At 40.0% G+C, this 26,061-nt stretch overlaps 1 protein-coding gene across 6 annotated transcripts in view; it reads right to left on the reverse strand.

Annotated features, from left to right (window-relative positions):
- CDK6 (cyclin dependent kinase 6) overlaps positions 1-26,061 on the reverse strand; it is a 237,502-nt gene that overhangs the window by 14,382 nt on the left and 197,059 nt on the right. For 5 of the 6 annotated variants that reach the window (XM_057550531.1, XM_057550528.1, XM_057550529.1 and 2 more), the window contains 2 exons: positions 5,727-5,777; positions 1,521-1,656 (listed from right to left, as the gene is read on the reverse strand). In XM_057550531.1, coding sequence (XP_057406514.1) covers positions 1,521-1,656; positions 5,727-5,777 — 187 coding nt within the window. The other variant, XM_057550530.1, reaches the window with a different exon arrangement.

Genomic DNA, 26,061 nt, shown 5'->3' on the forward strand with positions numbered 1-26,061 from the left:
CATAATATACTGACAGAATGGGAGTAAGCTTCTGAGTCTAGGAGCACTTTCTGGGCTAGATATCAAAGGTTGTTAATTCAGCTGGTAAAGGATACACTCATTACTACTCAATGGGTTCCAAACACCAAGAGTAGTCCCATAGGTACTTTCTTCTACCTATTGTTTTGGTCTCCAAATACAAAGAATTATGTACAAAGCCAAGTATTATGAGTTTGACTCTCAAACAGGGCACAGAAGTCTTTATTTTCAGGGAGGTATTTTATATGTCAGGGCACGTTCAATACTTATTAAATAAATCAATAACTAAAAGGAGGGCTTCCCAGGTGGCGCAGTGGTTGAGAATCTGCCTGCCAATGCAGGGGACACGGGTTTGAGCCCTGGTCTGGGAAGATCCCACATGCCGCGGAGCAACTAGGCCCGTGAGCCACAATTACTGAGCCTGCGCGTCTGGAGCCTGTGCTCCGCAACAAGAGAGGCCACAATAATGAGAGGCCCGCGCACCGCGATGAAGAGTGACCCCCACTTGCCGCAACTAGAGAAAGCCCTCGCACAGAAACGAAGACCCAACACAGCCATAAATAAAATAAATTAATTAAAAAAAAAAAAAACAACTAAAAGGAGTATTGCTATCCAGTTCCTTTGGAAAAACGTCTTCCTAAAGATGTGCCTGTTTAAGAAAAGACACATTAAAATGCCAAACAAGCTGCTTAAAGTAGCATGAAAGTGTAAACAAGGAAACATAATATTTACTTCTAAAGAAGCATGTGTTTAGACGAACCCAGAGGATTCTAAGGCTGCATTCAAAAGAACATTCGAAGATGGCAGACTGAAAGGGTGTGGATCAGACTCTTTCATTTTTTTTTTTCTTCAAATTTTGGCTGCATTTATTGATACATAGTATTTATTTATTTATTTATTTATTTTTTGGCTGTGTTGGGTCTTCGTTGCTGCATGTGGGTTTTCTCTGGTTGTGGCGAGTGCAGGCTACTCTTTGTTGTGGTGCACGCGCTTCTCATTGCAGTGGCTTCTCTTGTTGTGGAGCACGGGCTCTAAGCGTGCGGGCTTCAGTAGTTGCAGCACGCGGGCTCAGTAGTTGTGGCTCACAAGCTCTAGAGCGCAGGCTTCAGTAGTTGTGGCGCATGGGCTCAGCAGTTGTGGCTCATGGGCTCTGGAGCGCAGGCTCAGTAGTTGTGGCGCACGGGCTTCATTGCTCTGCGGCATGTGGGATCCTCCCGGACCAGGGCTTGAACCCGTATCCCCTGCACTGGCAGGCGGATTCTTAACCACTGCACCACCAGGGAAGTCCCTCTTTCTCTTTCTATAGGACCTGAAGACACTGCAGAATCAAAAGCCACTAGCTGCTATAGGGCTGGAAATGAAAGCTGCAGAGAGACTGTGGCCTCTGCTCCGTGTGGTTGTGGCACATGATGTTGAACTGACACTGTGCCCAGCGCCCAGTGTGGACAAGGCAAGTCTCTCACGAGCACAGTGCAGACCAACTCTGCATCATGTGAACTTACCAGAAGTAGGTCTTTGCCTTGTTCATCAATATCTGTTACAAACTTCTCAATTGGTTGAGGAGATTTTGAGTGAAAAGCCTGCCTGGGGAGGGCGACATCTCTAGGCCAGTCCTCTTCTCCCGGGAGTCCAATTACGCTGCAAAAGAACCACAGGTGAACCTAAGCATTAGCTACTGTGCTGAAGCTATTTCTCCACCAATTCTAGAAGAAGGTAAAGCCTAAGGGGCAGGCATGGGGGACACAGAGCCTCAGGAGTTCATCACTTGTATGACTGGGACTCTCATTTCTCTCTGTCCTACTGCAATACGGTGACCATGGCAGGGTAATCAGGTACTGCAATAGGGTAATCTCACAGGAGAACTGTAAAAACCACTGGGGAGAGATAAGAGATTACTCTGGCGGAAGACAAAATGTAAGAGATCATGCAGAACTGGAAACTACTGTATTACCAAATAAGCCCTGAATTACTGACAGAGCAGGACCTATATATTCAAAGGAGACCCGCATGGGTATATCATATTTTCCTTTATGCCCAGGAGTGCTTTTCGTGTTCTGATTGAACACTCCTGTACTGACATGCCTTTATGATACTCATCTAACATGATTTGTTTACACATAAATTTGGTTGCATTTTTGGTTAAAGAATAATTCCCCACACAGTAATTACATAAATCGGAACCAGACCAAAAAAATGGGGCTAAAAGGTATGTTAGTCCTATGTTATGCAATACCATTTTATAATTTAATATCAAATTTAACTTACATAATTTAATTTACATATTTTATATAACTATTTTATGCTATTACAAAGTGAGCAAACAATTAATAAAAACAGTATCATTTATGTTCCCCCTGAAAACCATCCTGGGATCAGAAAGGTAGAGAGAGCATCCAGTGATACAAAAACAGCACAGGCTGTTTAGTGGACAGACTATATGACTATTCAAATACTGAGCAAACTCTTTTGACTACAGTTAGAAAAGGTGCTGGCCTGCATCGTCGTCTTCTTGGCCTGCACTCGCTGGGACTAAGGCCCAGGGGATGTCCTCCTGAACAAGTCCTCCAGGGTGCAGGAACACATGGTGGTAAATGTCACAAGATCTCTGTAGGGCTTTGTTCCCCTTCCCTCACCTCAACAGAGCCCAGGTAACAGACCTCACCTGGGAAGAGCAGACACCTATCACTGGGTGTCTGGGGAAAGACACAGTAATCCTACCTCTGTCAGACATGTGGGGAGAGCCAGGTTATTGAGGTAGATAAAAACAGACTCATGGACATGTTTACGGAACAGATGAATGGAAATGACAACTTGAGCAACATACTAATTTGTTTAACAGCAAGATCTAGAATAAGAATAAAAAGAGAAAACAAAAACATTACCATTTATTATTAAAAAAAAAAGTGTGTGTGTTTGGATAGAATGGGACAGGCAGAGGAAGAACAGAAGAATGCTTACTAAATAACTTCAAAAAATTGTCTTTCAGTCATTTTTGGCCTTTTAGCCATTTTTATATCAATATTTTTGCATATCATCACCAGTCACCTAGAAATCGATTATAACAACTCTTAGTACAAGTTTAAAATCTTTTTTATTTGCAGTTTTGAATATATTTATATTGAGTTAAATCTGGCAATGTGGGCAGCTGAATGCCAAAAGCTCTCAGAAAAACAGTGTCCCTGTATGTATATGTGTGATGTATACACACATACATATACATATCTGTTTATATAAATAACTTATAAAAGTGTTCTTAAATCTACCACCTCCTGAGACACGTAGGTCAGGTATTATTATTTCTATTATATAGATGGGGAAACTGAGGATGAGGAATAAAATGAACTGCCAAATTCACACATAGTTCAGCCCAGAGCCTGGAGCGAACGTATTCCAAATCCAGTATTTTGTTTCCATTTAACTATGACTCTGCTCTTAAAAATGCTCTAAAATGTCACAGGCTAAAAGCATTCAGTTTCACTTTCAAAGTACTTACTGTTCTTTGAAAGTATAAATCTTCCGAAACACAGAAACAGTTTTCCCCTTAAGAGAATGTGAATACGGCTTTCTTTTAAAAAATATTCAGTTTAATATCCAGTGTGAACGTTTATGGCCTATATATGAGTGTTGTGAAATTCTGATAGGTCCGTTAAAAAGGGCTTGCATCAAATTTCAGTATTTGGACAAAGCTGAATATAAGCCTTAAAAGTTGACATTTGTACTGGAAAGACTGACAAAGCACAAAACCTATAAATGGCAGTGATGGCTGAGACAGAAATCATTTTTCAAGTACTTCAGAAGTGACACTAGGGTGCAGCGTTGTCCCTCTTCTCTCTGCCAAAGCAATGAATACATTCAGAGGAAACAGAATATAATTTCAGTGAAACAATGCCAGAAACCAAGAAGTAAAATCTAAAGGCACAAAACATATCAAACTTTATGGCTTCTTTTCTGCTGGCAACCTGGGATCTTAGGCCTTTGCCAAAAGTGGAAATGGCCTTCCCTTGGAAGCAAGTCAAATGTGTTCGTCAGAGGTTCCTTCTGGTCCATCCCACTGGCTTCACGTACTAAGGGGCACCAGAAGTGTTAACGAGATTGAAGACGTCGGTGCTAGAGGTGGACAGAACGCCCAGGTGGAGTCAGCAAGGAAAAGCAGGTGAAGGACGTCAGTGTCTGGCAAGCTGGTTTCAGTCAAGGTTGTTCTTACTTTTAACAAGAGAGTCACTGGTATGCCTGACTTTCACAGTTCCCTCTTCACAATCACGTGCACACAAAATAGATTCAACAGGGATAGGGAAGAACAGATGGGAGTTCATCACTGAATGATCAAAGAACGTGACACCCAGAAGCAGAGAGTAATGTGCAAGTTTAGTCCTGAATTCGTCCATCTTACAGAGCGGACAGTAGCAGTGGCAGGAGCAGCCGTCGTGGCAGCTGCCCTGGACCCAGGAAGCCCCCAGACAATAAAACTAGCAAATGTTTTTCAGGCCTTAAAGCCACTGGGTTCTGACTCAGCAGTGACTCTGGCACTAACAGAAGCCTATTGGAGCTGCTTCCAGTCACTGAAAGAACAAACTCAGGTTCCGGGTTTATTCCGACTGTTTTAAGCAGTTATGCATGAGAAAATAGTGTTAAAATATAATGCTTTTCTTTAGGGGGACTTTTCATCAGTTTTACAGGCTGTAAATATCATAAAAATTACTAGGATGCCTATAAAATGGTACAGAGCAATGATCAGGGCTATTTTTGGTTCTAGAACTCCCACTTTCTTCCTACTCCACCCGAATCCTGATGGGGCTTGGCAACCACACAGATCCCAAAAGGTTGCTGTACTGCATGCTCTGTGAGAAGAAAAGCCTCTTCTTCCCATTCTAGACACATGAAAGCGTCCATACTCTCACATGCACAAACATGTACGCTAATGGAACTCTGAAAATCATCAAGGAGCTACGTCACAGACAACTGGAACCAAAGAATTCGAGCACAAGAAAGCCTTAAAATTTCATTTCTCAGGCGAAGAAGTTAAGGAACAAAAAGGTTAAACAATTAATGATGAATTATAATAATAGCTAACATTTTTTTAAAGCATTTACTATGTACAAGGCGCTGTGTAAGTCTTCTACATGGTGTTTTAAATGACTTTTTCAAGACTGCACAGTTATTTAGCCACAGGCATAGGACTGAAACCTAGGATTCTCATCTCCTTTTTCAGTGTTCCAAAGAAAAATGGATTGTGTAGCATACCATCCTTTGCCCAGGAAGACAAAACAAAACAATGTAAAACCAACCTGGATGACTACAGGATACTCAATGGGGACGGGAAGCCCAGTGGGTAAGGATGGGTTACCTGGTCATTGAGCGCCCCACCTCTGAGTGGAAGCATCTGAAATGACCCCAAGCAGACAACACAGCTGAACTTAAAGAACTGGAGCTCAGCCAAGCAGAGGAAGGGCAGCTGTCAAAAGATCCACACGAACAACATAAAAGCTTCCAGAGCAGAGCAATCAGGCCACAAGGCATGATGGGCTCTGCACAAAACAGCAGACGTCTACCATGTCCCCACTCACCACACAAACAGTAACATTGTCTGCAGCAGCAGCAGCTTGGGGTAGGAAAGACAAGAGATAAACATATTATATGAACGTCAGAGGAAGGTCACTGTAATGTTTTAACGCTACAGACACAGATGTAAAATTACAGTTAATACTTACTCCAAGATTTTTCCTAGTTGATCGACATCTGAACTTCCACGAAAAAGCGGCCTGAAAGAATAAAAATACAAATTAAACAAGGAATTTTCTCTGGTTACATTTCAATCATACTTGTCTTGATCATTATTTAACAGGAATCAAAATATTCTATGTGTGGGGAAGAAGTAACCTTTGGTAAATGAAGGTTTCTCTTGCATTCCCCTTACGGTAAGATCTCTTATGAATATCTGGCAGTGCCTGACTCCCATACTTGATAATCCTGGGTAACCTATTCTCAGTCATTGTAACAACACTGCCACCATCATATACAGGCCCTGGCTTCAAAGTTCTACTTAACTTTGTGGTAGGCTGGAACACATCACTATCATAGGCTCAAACCAGAGGTATGTGGAATTCTTTGATATTATTCTTGGTCAGATCCTTCTCAGAGCACCCTTCCTTTTTTTAATTGAAATATAGTTGATTTACAATATTGTATTAGTTTCAAGTATACAGCAAAGTGATTCAACTATATATATACATATATATGTATATATATACACATATATTTAGATTCTTTTCCATTATAGGTTATTAGAAGAGATTGAATATAGTTCCCTGTGCTACACAGTAGGTCTTGTTGCTTATCTATTTTACGTATACTGGTTTGTATCTGTTAATCTCATACTCCTCATTTACCCCTCCCCTCCCTTTCGCCTCTGGTAACCATAAGTTTGTTTTCTGACAGAGCACCCTTTCTTAATACCACTCTGGGGCTTCCCTGGTGGTGCAGTGGTTGAGACTCTGCCTGCTAATGCAGGGGACACGGGTTCGAGCCCTGGTCTGGGAAGATCCCACATGCCGCGGAGCAACTAGGCCCGTGAGCCACAATTACTGAGCCTGCGTGTCTGGAGCCTGTGCTCCGCAACGAGAGAGGCCGCGACAGTGAGAGGCCCGCGCACCGCGATGAAGAGTGGCCCCCGCTCACCGCAACTAGAGAAAGCCCTCGCACAGAAACGAAGACCCAACGCAGCCAAAAATAAATAAATAAATAAATAAATAAATAAATAAAAGTTAGCTTAAACTTATTTAAAAAAAAAAAAATACCACTCTGCTATCACAGTACTTCCTCACAGGTCTCTCTCCTTCCACTTGTCCTGAATGCTGCAGTGAGCTACCTATGGGTCTATTTTTCTGATTATACCACTTCCCTTTCTCCCAATATTATGGTAGCTAACCATCACAAGTTCAAAATCCTAACTCTGGGCTTCAGAGGCAATTGTGAACACATAAGACTCATTATCTATACTGAGCATTTAACTGACAATTAAATGAACTCACTTGGTGACATTTCTGGCATTTTCTTAAGTAGAGAGCAGGGAGTGTTCTAGGTTTGCCCCTAACCTTTGGCTTAGTGCTTTACCTGAACAGGTGCTCAGTGAATACATATCTTATTTGATTTTACATATATCCATGGTACACATGTAAATGTTCCCTAACTCCTTGCTCAACAAATGACATAAAAAAGTATTTTTCAACAATAATGTGTTTTAAAAAATATGTGCAGGGCTTCCCTGGTGGCGCAGTGGTTGAGAATCTGCCTGCCAATGCAGGGGACACGGGCTCGAGTCCTGGTCTGGGAAGATCCCACATGCCGCGGAGCAACTGGGCCCGTGAGCCACAACTACTGAGCCTGCGCGTCTGGAGCTTGTGCTCCGCAGGAAGAGAGGCCGCGATGGTGAGAGGCCCGCGCACCGCGATGAGGAGTGGCCCCCGCTTGCCACAACTAGAGAAAGCCCTCGCACAGAAACGAGGGCCCAACACAGCCAAAAATAAATTAAAAAAAAAAAAAATATGTGCAGCCTATTATCAGAGATCATGTTTTAGAAATATTATATATCAATTTATAAAGCCTTAAACCAGACCTCTTAAATATTTTTTACACACAATAAATGAACTTGCTATATACGTTATATATGGAGACTCCTAAAAAGTCATGGCATTTCAGTGGCTAGGAGACACTGAACCATACTTTCTATTCAGGCCATGATTCTTGAAGGTGGTTATTTTCAAATGAAGTGGAAAATAATTTACTTGTGTAAATGTTATGGTTGGATTGTGTCCCCCCGCCCCGTGCCCCCAATTCACATTGAAGCCCAACCCCAATGCCTCAGAATGAGGGCCTTTAAAGTGATGGGTAAGTTCAAATGAGGCCATTAGGGTGGGCCCTAATCCAATCCAAACCAGAGGCATGCGTGCACACAGAGAAATGATCACGTGAGGACACAGCAGGGAGGTGAGCCAACGAGAGAGAACTCAGAAGAAACCAAACCGGCTGACACCTTGATCTTGGGCTTCCAGCCTCCAGAACTGTGAGAAAACAAATTTCTGTTGTTTAAGCCACTTAGTCTTTGGTATTTTGTTAGGGCAAACCCTAGCAAACTAATACAGACATCACTAACGTAGCCAAATTAATAAAGAATTATGGAGTTGGATTCTAAAAGACATCTAGACAGGTCTTGAAAGATAGCAAGGTGAGAAGTGAAAGTTTTAGAAAAGTTAAACAATGGAATCTTAACAGCTATTATTTATAGGGCACTGGTGTTGTACCTGACATAGTGCCACATGCTCCCCAAACATTGTATCATTTAATTCTCACAAAAACTCCAGGAGCAAGGTAGTATTATTATCACCCCTATTTTCTGATGAGGAAACTGAGGATTGGAGAAGTTTCATGACTTACCTAAGGACACATAACAAATTGCAGACTTAAAATTCAAGCCAGGTCTGCCTTGCCCCAAAGCCTGTATGCTTCATTATTATGTCGTAATACTTTTATTTTGGTTACTAATGTTCTCTGCAATCACAGACAGTCACTTTAGCTGAGCCTCTGGGATGAAGTAGCACAGGGACCCTGTGAAGAGCACTCTGTAGAGAACCTGGTGTCTCATAAGCGGATGCCTATGGGATTCTTACTCAGATGGCTTTGCAAGTGTCTAAATGTCTTTAAAGTCTTTCTCTACTTTAACAAGGAACAAAGCAATTCACCAGATTGAGGCTCTCTAGTCTCTCCACAAACTAACTGATGATGGCCCTTCCAGATCTTTAAATCTTCCTACAGCCCAATCTTTTATAGCTGTTTAGCTCACACATCTTAATTGATGCACCATTTTAAAATTCCTTCCAAAGCATAGAACTCGGATTGCAAAGAATCAACAGTTCTCTTTCTCTTCACACTCATCTATTTTTCTTAATATTAAAGTATGAAATTATTGGGACTTCCCTGGTGGTGCGGTGGTTAAGAATCCACCTGCCAATGCAGGGGGCGTGGGTTCAATCCCTGGTCTGGGAAGATCCCACAAGCCACGGAGCGACTAAGCCCGTGCACCACAACTACTGAGCCTGCGCTCTAGGGCCCGCAACTAGTGAGCCCACGTGCCACAACTACTGAAGCCCGTGCACCTAGAGCCCATGCTCCACAAGAGAAGCCACCACAATGAGAAGCCCACGCACCGCAACGAAGAGTAGCCCCCGCTCGCCGCAACTAGAGAAAGCCTGCGCACAGCAACGAAGACCCAACGCAGCCAAAAATAAATTTAAAAAAATTAAAAATAAAATAAAGTATGAAATTATAAAACTAAATATAGCTGGCATTATGAGGTTTGGGAACAAACACAAATGACCCTTTCTTGTTAAGCAAGTATCTCAAATGGCTGGAGTGGTGAGTGTGCCAGGTCAGTAAGCACAGAGGGAACAGAGAGCATCAGTTTAATCTGCTGAGCTGGTTAAGTCGCTATGTAAACATGCCAAGCCCCTCACTCTTCATGAAGAAGACAGGTATCCACAGAAGCATGAGTGAAATTACTTGTGAGGATTATGGAGCAGTTTAACATAAATATGTTGGCATGGCTATCGGGAAACAAACAAAGCAGACTAACTTGTCCAGGCAAAGGCGTAAGAACATCTCTCTCCTGGGGTGGGCACTGAGACCCCAGCCTGAATCTCAGCTGCAGCAGTGGCTCATGTCCCTACTGTTTTGGTTTTGAGCTCTTTTCTTGTTTTTGTCCCTTGGCAATATTCTAACTTTTTTGCTAGTTCTGCTGTGCATTTAAGTTTGCTCTATTTTACCTTACATTTGCTACATGTTTTAGCAGAGGACTTGCAAGTCATGTGGTCTACCATACTGAAAGAGCCTGAAGTCGTATCTCTATTGGTTGGACTTGGCCCACAACATGAAATGTGCCTGCCATCCCTGAGTTAGGACTGGCCCATCAGTTTGGTTCCTTTAATGAGGGCAGCAAGCAGACGGTCTGAATCATAACCACTCTTCTGTGAACACTCAGCAAAACCTGCTAGGGGATACTAGAAACTCAGAGTCTGCAATTCGGTGTAGAGCTCAGATTGCCTTTTGCCACCTTAGGAAGACTTGGTATGCAACTCAGGGGTCTATTAACTTGTCTTTGCAGCAAATGTGGGTTGGCTTGAGTTATAAAGAGCTACTGAATCCTGACTGCATGCAGTTAGCTCCTATAAAATGGATCTTTGGATGCAAAGGCATAGTCACAAGACAAGAGAAATGGGTCACGTGAAGGGGCAACAGGCCTAGTTGGAGCTGGTACTCTCAGCTGACCAAGAGGTTTGTCATGAATCTGATCAAACTCTTAGAACCATCTACTCAGCTTTCAGCTGAAAAGTTGGAATAGTTTGTATGAGCTGGTTTTATGATAGTGGATGCTATGAACACCAGGAGCATGGAGAGGTACAATGGATTTAGAGGAGAGACGAAACCTTTCATCATGATGAACTCCTGGGTGTGCTATGGTGGAGTATGGAGACGTAAGAATAAGACCACCCTAAGGACCTTATTCTATCTTTAAATAAGGCTCTTTGGTAAGAAGTCTTGGCTGTATCAGGTATGTGTGCACCATGAACTGAAGAAACACACAGGACCGGTATTTTCATTGAGGTTATTTTGAATATCCTTCCTCCCTCATATTAGCTGAGCCAAAGAGGCTTCAATTCATATAATTTATGGCATATTTTAGGTGGACAAATATGAACATAATCTTTGATTATATTCTTTGGTTTAGTAATAAGGGAGAGTTTAATTCTACTGCCTGGAATAACAGTATAATTGAGGGATGATTTGGCTAAAACACACACATGTATGAGCCCGACTTGGCTGGTTCTTTATTACCAAGACATAGAGCTGAGCTGGAAGGAAGTAGAGGGTTGAAGGAGCAAAATGGCGGAGAATAAAAGACACAGAAAGACTGAAAGACTGAGATTGAGATAGAGATGGCCAGATAGAGACAACCTGAGGAAGGTTCACAATAACTTTAAACTCTGTTTCTTCCCACTGCCTAAAATTCTACCTCTCCTGGAAATCCTAGGATGTTACGTACAGAGGCCCTGCACGGAGATGGAAGATGGAAGAGGAATGCTCTAGTATATATCATGAGACAGAGGCTCATCAAAGATAAAACGTCATGCATTTTTAGAAAAAAATCACTGCAGGGAGAAATCCACAAAGCTATCCTATCTTGTCTGTTTTTAGACATAAGCCTCCCAGGTGACGTACTTAGGAATTCTTTTAAACTAATTATTTAAAAATACAGTTAACAACAGAGATATTCTATTGAAGGTAGTAAATCTGAAGGCTGTTTTTATATTTCTAAAAAAATTCTTATATACACATTTTTGTGTTGGGGGGGTTAAATAATAAAATGGAAAGATTACTCCTACCAAAAACATCCCAAAATAAAGACTGCAATTGCTTTACTGAATTAACACGTTAAAAAATCCTTTTATTATACAGAACATTACTGAAGGTCAGTAACTCTTATGCATTTTACTACATCAAAAACTACAATTAATCACTTCATTTAGATACTTTTCAGTAGTTTAACCAAGTGGCTGGGTAACAGCACACAAACATTATCGCTAAAGACCTTTGTTGAATCTAAGTTTCACGAATCCATTTCCCATTTTATACCTACATTTCTTTTCTCTTCCCCTTGCTTATGATCCTCATTTTTCTTCAGAAGATTTTCTCCACACTCTCTGGGACTTATACATTCTATTGCAGAAACCTCCTTCTGTCTCTCATGCCCCTGAGCCTCTTTCTATTATGAATTCCCACATAAACTCCAGAGAAGCCTACTGGAAGGACTTTGCCATGCTACCCTTGGAAGGCAACTTATTTGACAAGGTAAGCAATATTTGGGGGACAATATCTGAAACTGAACATTGCTATGTTTTTATGAAAGAGGATTTTAGGTTATTTCCAAGTATTTTCCTCAAATATCTTTCTTCACCATTATACTTGGTAATAGTTAATGCTGATAAACTCTATGAAACACATACACTTTCATTTACACATGTTTTTTTTTTCTTTTTCCCTAACCAAAGGGAGATTCCTGCAAATACAATGGCAAACTGCATTCATTTCAAACCACAGCAGCGTCATTTCTCTTCTCATCTCACCTTAGGCACTGCTGTGCCAAAACAAGTGTAGACCTTGGGGTTTTAATCAAGGATTTCCCCAAGGCTTTCTTAAATCTGTGAGAGGTTAAACCTTAACATTCCCCGCTCCGCAACATGTTGATGTTTCAGGATACTTGCCGACTGGGGAGAGGGCACAGATTTTGGTGATAGGCTGTCCTGGGTGTGACCGAACCCCTACTCAGCCACTTCTCCCTGTATGACCTTAGAAAGTCATTTAGTCTCTTTGAACCTTGCTCGCTTCATCTGTAAAATGTCCAGTTTGTAGTAGACCTATAATATGCGGCAGCTAAATACACACACTTTCTCACACTTACACATGGTAGATATTTCTGGTTCCTGGCTGCTATTACACACAGATGATACAGTAAAATATTTTACATGGTGAACAAGAAAGGAAGAGGACATTTGTCACTGTGTGGTGGGTGCTCAAGTCAAACTTAAATCTAATAGTCCTTCCTCTGGCGTCACTGTATATATTCTCTACACCTGTTAGAATTCTTATACCTTTATCATCAAGAAAAGAAAGAATGAATGTCAAAATTTCCAATAAAGATTAATTCATTTTGAATTGGCAATTCTGAATGTAGGTTTAGCAAAAAAACTCATTCACCACTGTCTTATCAGTGAAGTGAATTTGCTTGGGTCAAATTACAAAGGGGAGGGCTTCCCTGGTGGCGCAGTGGTTGAGAATCTGCCTGCTAATGCAGGGGACACGGGTTCGAGCCCTGGTCTGGGAAGATCCCACATGCCGCGGAGCAGCTGGGCCCGTGAGCCACAATTGCTGAGCCTGCGCGTCTGGAGCCTGTGCCCCGCGACGGGAGGGGCCGCGATAGAGAAAGGCCCGCGCACCGCGATGAAGAGCGGTCCCCGCACCGCGATGAAGAGTGGACCCCGCTTGCCGCAACTGGAGAAAGCCCTCGCACGAACCGAAGACCCAACACAGCCAAAAATAAATAAATAAATAAATAAATAAGAAAATCCTTTAAAAAAAAAAAAAAAAAAAATTACAAAGGGGACCAAGTTTCAGACTCATGCCTTTTAAAACAAACAACTAAAAGAACATATAAATATTATTCATAATCTCAATGAATAGTGCAAAACAACATTTAAAAGTAGGGTATGTTTTCTAGCAGATGAGACGTGTATGCTGATATACCTGTCATAGAAAGGAAATGATTCATGCATAATGGAAGATGAAAGATTTTGTCTAGTTACAGTACTTTCATTGTACTAAAAAGACGAGGAAGTCATGGTTCACCCTATAGAACACCTCTGTAACCTGCATTTGAACTGCAGCTATGCTTTAGCTGCTATCTTTCTTGATTAGTAGAGGAATTTTCCATGTTCATAAAATGACCTTTCGAAAAATATTACCCAGGGGAATGTTTGCTATTTAATACTTGTAACCCATGTTCAGTTCCAAAGCTGTTATCTGTTAAGTTAAAAATGTCAATTTATCACCTTACAATTATCACCTATTCAAATAACCAGATTAAGCAGAAAATCAATTAATTGATTTACTTTGTAAACACTAATTGAGTGATCACCTACTAAGTACAAAGGGCTGCATTAGGTGCTAGGAGATTATCCCTCCCCCCACCGCCCAAATAAATATTAAATATAAATTAGATTGTATAATATATGGTCTTAATATATAATAAACAGGGCTTCCCTGGTGGCACAGCGGTTAAGAATCCACCCGCCAATGCAGGGGACACAGGTTTGAGCCCTGGTCTGGGAAGATCCCACATGCCGCGGAGCAGCTAAGCCCATGCGCCACAACTACTGAGCCTGTGCTCTAGAGCCCGCGAATCACAACTACTGAGCCCACGTGCCACAACTACTGAAGCCTGTGCACCTAGAGTCCATGCTCCGCAACAAGAGAAGCCACCACAATGAGAAGCCCGCGCGCTGCAACGAAGAGTAGCCCCTGCTCGCTGCAACTAGAGAAAAGCCTGCACACAGCAAGGAAGACCCAACACAGCCAAAAATAAATAAATAAAATAACTAAAATTTAAAAATATATAATAAACATACATTTAAATTATAATATATATTTTATAAATTTATATTATAATAAAATAATTATTATATATGTATATAATAGTATAAATTCATTATAAATTTATATTAAAATACAAATTTATAACTTTATAAATAAATATACATACCTATAATACATACTACCATAATGATCCTTGCCCACACAGGAGACAAGATATACAAATGCAGGGTCATGAAGTAGAGAAGTTTCTCTCATTTGACTGGTGGGAGCCGAAAGCCCAGGGCAATCATTTAATCTTTACTAGAATGTTGGGAGGTGGTCTGATTAACCTCCTTTTATCAATGAGAAGTAAAGTAACTGATTCCAGGAAACACAGCCCAGTAAGAGGCTAAGCTGGTCTGTGTGACTCCAATGAGCAGCAAATAGAAGCAGTGTTTTAGAAAGATTAATATGACAGAGGTTCACTGGGTCAGTTGGCCGGGATGGAGATAGAGCTGGGGATGCCAATGGGAAGGCCAGGCCATGAATGAGATGACAAGGACCTGCACTAGGTGGACGAGGAAATGGGCTGGGATGCAAAGATGTTGAACAGGAGGGGATCAGAACTTGGTGAAAGACTGAACAGGACTTGGAAGCAGAAGCATGATTTGAAGTCTGCATTACCAGTAAAGCCAGGCTGAATGAGAAAGGTGGGGAGAGGGTGGTGGGGGACAGGCAGGAGGAAATTGGAAGACAATTAATTTAGTTTTGGATGTGTTCCTTTAAAATAAAAATAACATATAAAATAAAAAATATGCAAAAAAAGGTAGTTAAGTACACCCAGACATATACCCAAGAGTATTGAGAGCATATGTCCATACAAAAACTTGTACATGAATGTACATAGCATATTCATATTCATAATAACCAAAAAGTAGAATGAACCCTAATGCCCATCAGCTGATAAAGGGATAAGCAGAATGTGGTATAGCCATACCATGGAGTATCATTCAGTCATAAAAAGGAATGAAGCACTGCTACAACATGGATGACCCTTGAAAACATTATGCTAAGTAAAAGAAGCCAGTCACAAAAGACCACATTGTATGATTCCATTTATTGGAATCCACATATTCCAATATATAGAAGAGGCAAATCTATGGAGTCAGAAAGTAGATGAGTGGTTGCCTAGGACGGGGGCCTTGTGGGGAAATGAGGAGTGACTGCTAATGGGCATGGGGTTTCTTTTTAGGGTGATGAAAATATTCTAACATTGACTGTGGTGATGGTTGCACAACTCTCTGGATAGACTACTCTAAAAACCATTGAAGTGTAAAATTTATATTGGTGAATTGTATGGTATATGAATTATATGTCAATAAAGCTGTTTTAAAAAAAGTAGTTTAGAAATTATATTTCCAAGCAAACATTACAGATTCAGGACAGTAAAAATCTGCTAAGAAACCTGCTTTAGGCCTAAGTATATGAAAGGCTTAAGTACATCGTATTACAGTACAGTGACAAACATTTATTCTACCATATATTCAATCAAGTACCCGTTTGGAGAGATGTGCTCTGGAAGTTCTGAATAATCTACTAATATGATCTGAATCTCCCCAAACACCTGATTTATCAGATTAGGATTAAATAATAAACCCCCAAAATGTGTATGGATAAAAAAAAGACAGTCTAAAAAACCATCTTATGATTTCCTCTGGATGGTGAGATTATGGGTGATTTGGGTTTTTTTTTTTTCCTGCGTTTTTCTATTATTCTGTACTCACCATTTTATGACCATCAGTTAGTTTTAAAATCAGAAGGCAAAGGCCCCAACACGGCTACTTGCCATATACTGCATGTACGTGATCTGTTCACCTCACTTCTTCATTCCCCACTCCTGTGCCAACCCACTTCTATTCCTCACTTACTTGCTGGTCTCTACTGTCAAAATCGGAAGCTCCTTGAGGACAGGGTCAACCCTTACTTGCTTCTATATCTAGAGCACATAATTTTCTGTCCATAATTGGCACTCATTAAATACATACTCAATGGTTACTGTTCCTTCTGTTGAGAAGGCTTTCCTCTCTCTTCTTTCCATAAGCTTCAGTCTCTCATGTCTCAAAATTTGCTTCCTTGGTTCACCTCTGGGTAATTCAAGTGTGAGCATGTGTGTTTGCACAGATACATATATATGAATAGATGTATACACCGTCAGAGCTGAAACTGGATTTGATTTACATTGTTGTATCCATTTATGCTTTACCTGCTCTGTGGCACTAGACAATATGTGCAAATAATGGGTATTTAAAAACCAGGTGGTCTGACAATTAGTCCCCTAAATCTAAAGTCTTGTCAAAACCAGCAGAGAAGCAGCAAGAGGCATGTAGGATAGGAACTTTGCCCTCAGGGGCTTACTTTACCCAAGTATGCAGGACAGGGAAGGGCTCCTTGGAAGACAAAGAAAGAGAAGTGTTGAGAGAAAGTGTAGCAAGGCAAAACAGAGAGTGAGGGATTAAAGAGGGTGTGGAGGGGAAAGAGGAGCTTGAAGGAAAGCAGTCCAGAAAGGAAGAAGGGCTGGTGGGAAAGAGCACAGGAGAAAAAAAATTAGAAGTCCAAGTAATAAAAGGGAAGGACTGGGGCAAAAAGAATCTGAGATGAAGTTCTGTCACTGAGACATAGACTGACAGAAAAAAACCTCTACCAGGGAAGGAAGGTGCTACTTACAGCAAAGACCAGATGAACACAAGTTAGAGAGTGCTGCCATATCTGTCCATAGCAGGGGACTCTGAGTCTGGTAATTTCCTTAAAAGTAAATAGCTGAATTAATTTTCACTTGTTACCAATTGTGAATAATTTATTTCTCCACAGAAGACTCATATTTACTGGACTATGAGTAACTTCCTTAAGAGAGAGAGGGAGAAAGAGAGGAAAACCCCAATGGTTTTCAATTCAGAATTGCCAATTAAAATTAAACTAGAGCTCACCAAACCATGTGAGATTTCTGAAACATTACAAAACTTACCAATTAATATATTTACTGATTTAGTCAATTTTATATATGACTCAAGAAGCCTCAGTGGTCATTAAGATTAAAAAAATCATTTCTGATCACTTTAACAAATGTTGAGTATCTACCATTTGCCAGAAACCATTATTTCTTTTATATACTTATTTAATCAAAGAATTGCCTTCCTCTTCTCCCAGTGCTATTTCCTCCTGTCTTAGTCCACTTGGGCTGCTACAGCAATACCATAGGCTGGGTGGCTTAAATGACAGAAATTTATTTCACAGCTCTGGAGACTGAGAAGTCCTAAATGAAAGTGCCAACATGATTGATTTCTGACGAGGACTCTCTTCCCGGCTTGCAGATGGCCACCTTCTTTGTTGCGTACTCACATGGTAGAGAAAGAGCGAGTTCTCTGGTGTCCCTTCTTAGAAGGGCACTAATCTCATCATGGCTTCACCCTCATGACCTCATCTAACCCTAATTAAATCCCATAGGCCCCATCTCCAAACACCATCAAATTGGGGGTTAGGGCTTCAACGTCTGAATTCTGGGGGGGGGGGACACAAACATTCAGTCTACAATACTTCCTTCTTCATGTTACTAAATACAATACCTTTCATACCTTTAAAATTAGAAAGCTGGGCAGGCATGTTCTGATCCAATAGGAGCAACAAACAGGATGTGTCTCATTCTGTGCCTGGGATTCAGGTATTCATTTAATAAACTTTCTGATAATTTTTCTTGCCAAATTACATGTTTATTACTCTTCCAATGCCTACCTTATCTCTTACTCTCTAATCACGCTGCTCAGGGGAGTTCTTAAGGCAGGAAAGAAATGATCATGTAGTGGGCACTTTCTAAAGCCCGGGTTCCTAACTATATTATTGCATTTTCATTCCCACTCTAACCCTAAAGTCAGACAACTAGCAAGTACTAAATAACTTTGCATTTGAAACAAAGTTTGAGAACCAGAAAAAGAAATCTGAGTCAAACCTAAGAAGTGATATGTTGCAAGGGAAAAGCATTTGGATTAGTATTACTAATTACTAGGAAACTGAGGCAAGTCCAGGGTCTGGGACTTCCATGGAATCACCTCTCTCACCATGGGCAATAAGCTTCTTTAACAGTCAGACATCTCTGGTTCAATGCCCTGGGGAAGGGTGTCTTCTGTCTCTTCACATAACCACAGAGCTTGGATGACTCTCCTCCTCCCATATGGAAATTCAAGCTGTAATAATACGCACTATATTTTAAGTTGGGCTTGGTATTGAAAACCTTTAATGACGACATGCTGTAAGATCATTTGGGGCAAGGGTGATGGTGGCGTGTAGAGACATAGAACGGATTATCAGAGATTACCAGGAACACCTGACAAAATCAGTGCCAGAGACTGATTAGTCAGGCTTTACTTACTTACTGGGCCCAGGGCTTATCAATTACCTTCACTCTGCAGAAATGTGAACCAGAGCCATCACTTAAGCAAACTAGAACCTCACCATATCACATAATAAAACACCCTGTCCCACAATTCCTAGCCTTTCTTTATACTGTGCCTTCCTGGGAGAGAAAGAAAACCTGTATCAGGGCTGCTGGTCCATGAGAGCGAACCTTAGCACCCATGTTCCTCAATACTGGCTATTTGGGTAGGGCACCCATGAAAAGGTTGACCAAATGGCCCAGTATGACCAGGATGGTCCCAGTTTTAGCACTAAAAATCTTGTATCCAGGAAAACCTCTTTGTCCTAAGCAAACTAGGATGGTTGGTCACCCTACCCAGGAGACCCAGTACAAGAAGTTATAGTAAAGGAAATTGGAAAAAAAAAAAAAAGAGTCATCTTTAAAAAAGTGTTTTTGTTATTTCAGAGGATGGTTTTAAAATATTAGATGAGCATCTCTCAAAACAATAAGAATGAAGGTGGTCCAGATAGACAGATTTCATTCTTGTCTTTCCTAATAACTCACTGTTTCTATGCAATAAGGGACTAGACCATTGGTAGCTCCCTTCACAAACCATAATTCAACTTGCTATTCCTCTGTGTTAGCAAAAGACCTTGTAAAACCATATACCTTTTGCCTAGGGAAAGAGCATTGCCTGTGGCTTAATCCACATGGTTAATGTAATAGTCTGAGGGAAGTACATGGTCTAAAGAGGAGACCACCAATAGAGACTGTGGTGGAGCTACTACACATCTAGGATGACAAAGAGAATGCGTCTTGTCCAGTCTGACTGGTAGTAACAGGCTGTGAGCTAGGTTGAGAATGATTCTGAAGTGCTATATAGGTGCAGTAGAAGAGAGTACTGTGATTAATCAGCAACCCATACCATGTAAAACAGACTAGCCACGTGAACCAAGGTGACACAGGTGAGCTAAGTTTTCTCTTTCTGATAGGCTGACATCAAAGCAATACACAAGGAGTAAAAGTCAGAAAACGTTAAAGTAAGCTCGTTTAATAGTGACATACTCCAATAACAAATATTACTTAAATTATGGTAACAAATATGTGGCTTTCAAAATCACTCTTACTGGGACTTCCCTGGTGGTGCAGTGGTTAAGAATCCGCCTGTCAATGCAGGGGACACGGGCTCGATCCCTGGTCCGTGAAGATCCCACGTGCTGTGGAGCAACTAAGCCTGTGCGCCACAACTACTGAGCCTGCGCTCGAGGGCCTGCGAGCCACAACCACTGAGTCCGCATGCTTAGAGCCCATGCTCTACAACAAAAGAAGCCACCACAATAAGAAGCCCGCGCACCGCAACGAAGAGTAGTCCCCACTCGCCGCAACTAGAGAAAGCCTGCGCGCAGCAACGAAGACCCAACTCAGCCATAAATAAATAAATAAACAAACAAAGCAAACAAACACTCTTACTTTTAATCTTTGAATCCACTGGTCTTGTCTTTGACACAGCAATTTTGCCAAAGAGTTTTATGGGCTCTAATGTGGGTGTGTCTCTGAGTAGATAATCATGATCACCTCTATGCTCTTATGCATATGCTCTCTCTTGCAAACACTCTAATATTGACATCAGCCAGCTGTCAGCAAAATGATGCATAATCCAAGGCTAAAAGTTTTAATGTTGATTTTGGGGGAACATAATCACTAGAAATTTTCTGCAACAGACATGTCTGTTGGTTGAAGTGGCTTATTTAAAAAATAAAAGCAGCTTTGCTCAAGAGGGAACCAAAAGTATCACTCATACAGTATTACAAATGACCCAAAAATATCCTCAAATTGGATTCAATCATCGGTTAAAAATACTCCAAACAGTGGAAAACTGATTTTCTCATTTTTTCCTTAAAAAAAAAAAAAATCTGGTTAGCGTACAAACATGGGCACTGGTCACTGAATGTCAGTGAGGTTGTCTACATGTCTCTAGTACTGAGAGATTAATGGGATCAATCAACAAAAGTTAGCATTTCTTTTCTCAGGATAAATTTTTACTGACCTAAGAGCCAGCTTAATTTTTTAAAAGGTTTACTTATTGCATTTATATTTTTAATGATGGGTGGCTACTTTAAAAAAATAATTTTTTCTGATTATGAAATATATATGCATTGTAGAAAGTCTGGAAAATAGAGAAAAGTAAAAAGAAGAAATAACACAGCATCATTTCTTTTCTCTTTTTAGATGCAAATGGATTAGATGGGATCTCTAAAGGTCTCTTCTCTTTCAAACAAAGATGGTACCATACTCCAGACCATGATCGGAATCCTGTCTGTATAGTCCTTGGTTTGAATAAGAACAAAAAGACAAGACAGTGGTTAGCAGTCATAACAAAGCTGGGACTGAATATGTCTCAAGCCTCTATGAAGAAAAAAATCAAGGACATATTAAAAAAATGTTATTTGTACACACATTTCTACCTACCCTTTTAGAGTTTATATCTTACAACAAGGAGCAGGAAAACCTTTCCCTTTATTCCTTTCTAAATGGTAAAGACAACTGGTATCCTGTATGAATATAATATTCCTATCCAGAACATTTTGGGTAGAATCCAGTAATGTGTGATAACTCAACAATTCAGCACAGGAAGCAAAGCCCACAACATTCCTTAGAAATTTCACAGACTATCTAGACAGAACAGACCCATTTGAATAGGATTTTTTTTCAGTGATATTTGAAGAATGCAATTTTTCATGGTGGACATAGTGGGTTTGTGACAGTTGCAAATTCAGATAGGAATATAACACAATTAAATGATTCATACTCTTGCGTTATGCTTCCACAGATCTTATTTCTACATGGGTCAAACAAAGGAAAGTTGGTGTTTGACAACTGTGGATGACTCATCAGAGGAAGTTCTTACCATATGGATGTGCTTGTTGAAATAAAGCTGGTTAACAAAGCCAGCCTTTTTTTCTCCCTGTGGGCCAGTGAGGGTTTCATTTTAGGAAATGGAAGTGTCAATGTGGACAAACTGTCCTGAAGTATTTATAGCATGATGTGTAGTTTCTTTAAACTGCCTTTGAACAAAGAGTATGTGAAAGGAAAATAAGATCTGAATTTCTTTCACTTGTGTCATCTGAACTGTATTCTGTTTATAAAACCCATGTAGTGGGCTTCCCTGGTGGCGCAGCGTATAAGAATCCGCCTGCCAATGCAGGGGACATGGGTTCGATCCCTGGTCCAGGAAGATCCCATATGCTGCAGAGCAACTAAGCCCGTGAGCCACAACTATTGAAGCCCGCCTGCCTAGAGCCCACAAGCCACAACTAGAGAAAGCCCGCATGCAGCAATGAAGACCCAACACAGCCAAAAATAAATAAATAAATAAAAATTAAAAACAACAACAACAAAAAACCATGTAGCACTGTGATGTACATAATGTGATAGGAAAGTGGTACAGCTACACTGGGATGTGCTAGTGGTTTCCCAATTAATTTTAAGAGCTCTTTATTCATTAAGGATGTTATGCCTTTGTCATATTCATTGCAAACAATTTCTCCAAGATTACCATATGCTTTTTCACTTTATCTGCAGTATTTTTATTTTTTGATGAACAGAAGTTTTCAATTTTTATATAGTCAATATAATATTTTTATATTACAAAAATATAATAATATTTTTCTTTGTGACTTTTTAATGCCTTGAAAGTTTATCTCCATTTTAGGGTCATCAATATTTTCTATAGTTTCTTTATCCTTTTTTTGTTTCATTACTAATATTTAAGTCTTTAAGCCATCTGTTACTTGCTCTGTGGTAAAGAATAGAGAGAATCTAATCAGATTACCATTTTTTTCCCCCAACGAGTCGACCAGTTACCTTATCTTATTTGTTGAACAAGCTATTCTGTCCTCCAGGATTTGTGATTTATGATAAATTATATCACTTCCGAAATTGGAGTTTTTTCTTGGGCTCTCTATTCTTGTTCCATTAAGGTCTGTCATTTCTTCTGCTGGAACCAAATTTTTTTATTATTGTAGCTGCATAATGCCTTTTAGTGTTTGGTGGTAGGAGGTTCCCTTTATAACTTTTTTCAAACAATTCTTGGCTATTTCCACCAATTTAGCTCTTCCAAATGCATTTTAGAAAATCCTACTGGGATTCTGATTGAAGTTGCATAAACCTATAAATTAATTTGGAAAGATCTTGTATCCTTTGAATATTCAATCTTTTCAGGAAAATGTAGTATCTTTCCAATATTCAAATATTTTCTACATCTACGTAAGTCTTTTATATCTCTCAATCAAGTTTTAAAGTTTTCTTGATATGGGTCCCTCACATTTGTTTACATTGATTTACATTTTTTATTATTACTGGGAGTGAGATGGAGCTGCTTCCAACTGGAGAAACTGTTGCTCTTTTGTCTGAGGTCATGATCCTGACTGTTCTCTTGAATCAGGGGTTACCTTAGATTTGAAAAGTGGAAGCAGAAGGAAAAGAGGGACATGTGGGGGATGGTTTATATGCATAGCATGAAGACTGTGAACCTCTCAGAAAGGCTCTAAAGGTTAAAAAACATGTAACCAAAAGCACCAGAGGTTAGTGAAAAAGAGAAATAGTGTGCTAATAAGAGCTCAGAGTGATGACTCATTGCATTGGATCATCTCTGGGAAACCACCTACTAAGCAGAATTTAGCAGTTAAGGTGTTATTTTTGGTGCATGGTTATGGCTACTTCCTCTTGGGAAAAAAATGGTTAAACCCTAGCCTCCTAAATACATGAAAATGGTCATCCTGGCAGACCAACCTGTCAGGTAATGATGCTATTTCTAGAACCGGGCAAGGTTGTGTCCCCTGTAGAGCCTTCTTCAGAACAAGACAGAAGCACTGAGCCATGTGCAATGGAAAGGAGTATATAACCCAGGAGACAGAAGACCCAGCTCTTAATGCTGGCTCTGTAACTGATTAACAAATCACTGAGTGCAGGCAGGCCAGCCACTTAACCTCTGCTCATTTGCTAAAGAACCGATATCACAGCTTCTGTCCCACTTATACCACAGATGTGCTGCAAAAATAATAAACTAGGTGGACAAATCAGAACTGCTGGGAAGTAAAATTAGCTCTTCGGTAAAAGTAATGCCAATCAAGTAGCACATATATTGGGAGTTTGGGACTAGCAGATGCAAACTATTATATATAGGATGGATAAACAACAAGGTCCTACTGTATAGCACAGCGAACTATATTCAATATCTTGTAATAAACCATAATGGAAAAGAATATGAGAAAGAACGTATATGTATAACAGAATTACTCTGCTGTACACCAGAAACTAACACAACATTGTAAATCAACTATACTCCAAAAAGAAAAAGTAGCAAATATGATGAACTCTAACTCATTCCAAGTTATTCCTTTCTGCTTCATACTGCATTATCTTCCATCCCACCCTCTCCCTCCTACCCCTTTCCCTACTGGCAGTTTCTTTTCCTTGTTTCATTATGGCTAAATATGCAAAGAAAAATTCAGTGCTATTATTTTGGCCCTACCTCTGGACCAAATCTCTGAATTTAATTTACCCATGATATTCTGCTGTGCTACTTACCAAGATCACTGGCTCAGAAAACTTTGAAGATGATGTAGTCAGGACAATGACACATATGAGGGAAAATGTGTTTCCTTATTCAGTACCCACGGCAGTAAGGCTAATTAGTTAGAGCATTCCCCTCTACCCCCACCAGTTGAGCTTGAATATGGTCTTTTCCTTATATTAATGAAGAAACTGAGGTCCTGCAAGATTAAATGACTTGATCAAGGTGTGATATTTTGTTCATTCATCTGTTCATTTATTCATTCCTTCAGAGAATATTTACTGAGTGTCAGATGCTGTTTTGGATGCTAGGAATATGGTAGTAAATGAAACACCCTCTCTCTCTGAATGCACTAATAAACTGTTGTTAGAATGTTTATTTCCCTGATTAGTGGTAAGTTTGAACACTTTTTATGCTTATTCACCATTGGTAATACTTCTATGAATTTCTACTTCTCAACTGCCAAACAAAGCCAGATAATTTTGCCTCATGAAATGGGATAGGAACGATAGGTAAGACATATTTTTCTAATCCTTACAAACAATCCTGAAGCACAGGCAATACTCTCCTCAATTTACAGATGAGGAAGCTGGGGCTTAGGAGGGTTTTGTAACTTTAACAGACACAGTCATATATGTGGTAAGTACAAAAGCTGGAATCAATATTCTTAATGATTTCTTATTGATATTATTATATCATATATTTAAATGCAATCTACCACAGCACATTTAAAAATATGTTACAAAAGAGATATTAAAGTCAATCTTTGGCCTTACTTAATTTATTTATGAAACAAATGAACTTATAAGAACGAGGAGGTTAAAGGCATATTCTAGTTATGATCTGTTTGCAGTATACATTCTCTAGAGAGGTACGACTCTATCCACCATGCATTTGACTTTACAACTACAAGAGAAGGACATCATGGGCATAAAGTTTTGTCAGTCATACAAAGGAAATATCTAGTAAAAAATATGTACAGTAATAATTACTATAAATTTATATATTTAAAAACTGGAAATATATATTAAATGTTTATGTAATATAAAACATATTGATATTGTATAAAAATATATATCAAAAAGACTAGAGGGGCTTCCCTGGTGGCGCAGTGGTTGAGAATCTGCCTGCTAATGCAGGGGACACGGGTTCGAGCCCTGGTCTGGGAGGATCCCACATGCCACGGAGCAGCTGGGCCCGTGAGCCACAATTGCTGAGCCTGCGCGTCTGGAGCCTGTGCCCCGCGACGGGAGGGGCCGCGATAGAGAAAGGCCCGCGCACCGCGATGAAGAGTGGCCCCCGCTTGCCGCAACTGGAGAAAGCCCTCGCACGAACCGAAGACCCAACACAGCCAAAAATAAATAAATAAATAAATAAATAAATAAGAAAATCCTTTAAAAAAAAAAAAAAAAAAGACTAGAAAGAAGGATATAATGAAAATGTCATGATATATGCTACCTATCTGTGGGTTACAGGTAATTTTCACCCTGTCTTTTTTGCTTCTCTGCATTTTCCTAAATCTAACTTTCTAAAATTTTGCTAACGTATTACTTTTTAAGAGGAACAATGCAATAAAGGTTGTTAAAAATGAGAAGTAAAAATCCAGTCATGGTCTGCCATCTCTAAATTTATGGTCTTAGAAAAAGATGAATATATAGACATTAAAAAAAAGAAAGCTTTGGGAGGTTTTTTTTTATATATTTAAGACTATGTGGCCACAAGGGGCTGTCAGGTTACATCAGGTTTCACACACTTCTTAACTAAATTGAAGATTTAAATTGCAGATGAACATTTACTCAAAAACTGGTTCTGAGTTCAGAAAATACTCTGGTCAGATTTTAGATATTAAGCAAATAAATGTCTACTTTCTGATTATAAAGTATAA

Source organism: Balaenoptera acutorostrata, chromosome 7, assembly GCF_949987535.1.
Source record: "Balaenoptera acutorostrata chromosome 7, mBalAcu1.1, whole genome shotgun sequence".
NCBI classification, from domain to species: domain Eukaryota; kingdom Metazoa; phylum Chordata; class Mammalia; order Artiodactyla; family Balaenopteridae; genus Balaenoptera; species Balaenoptera acutorostrata.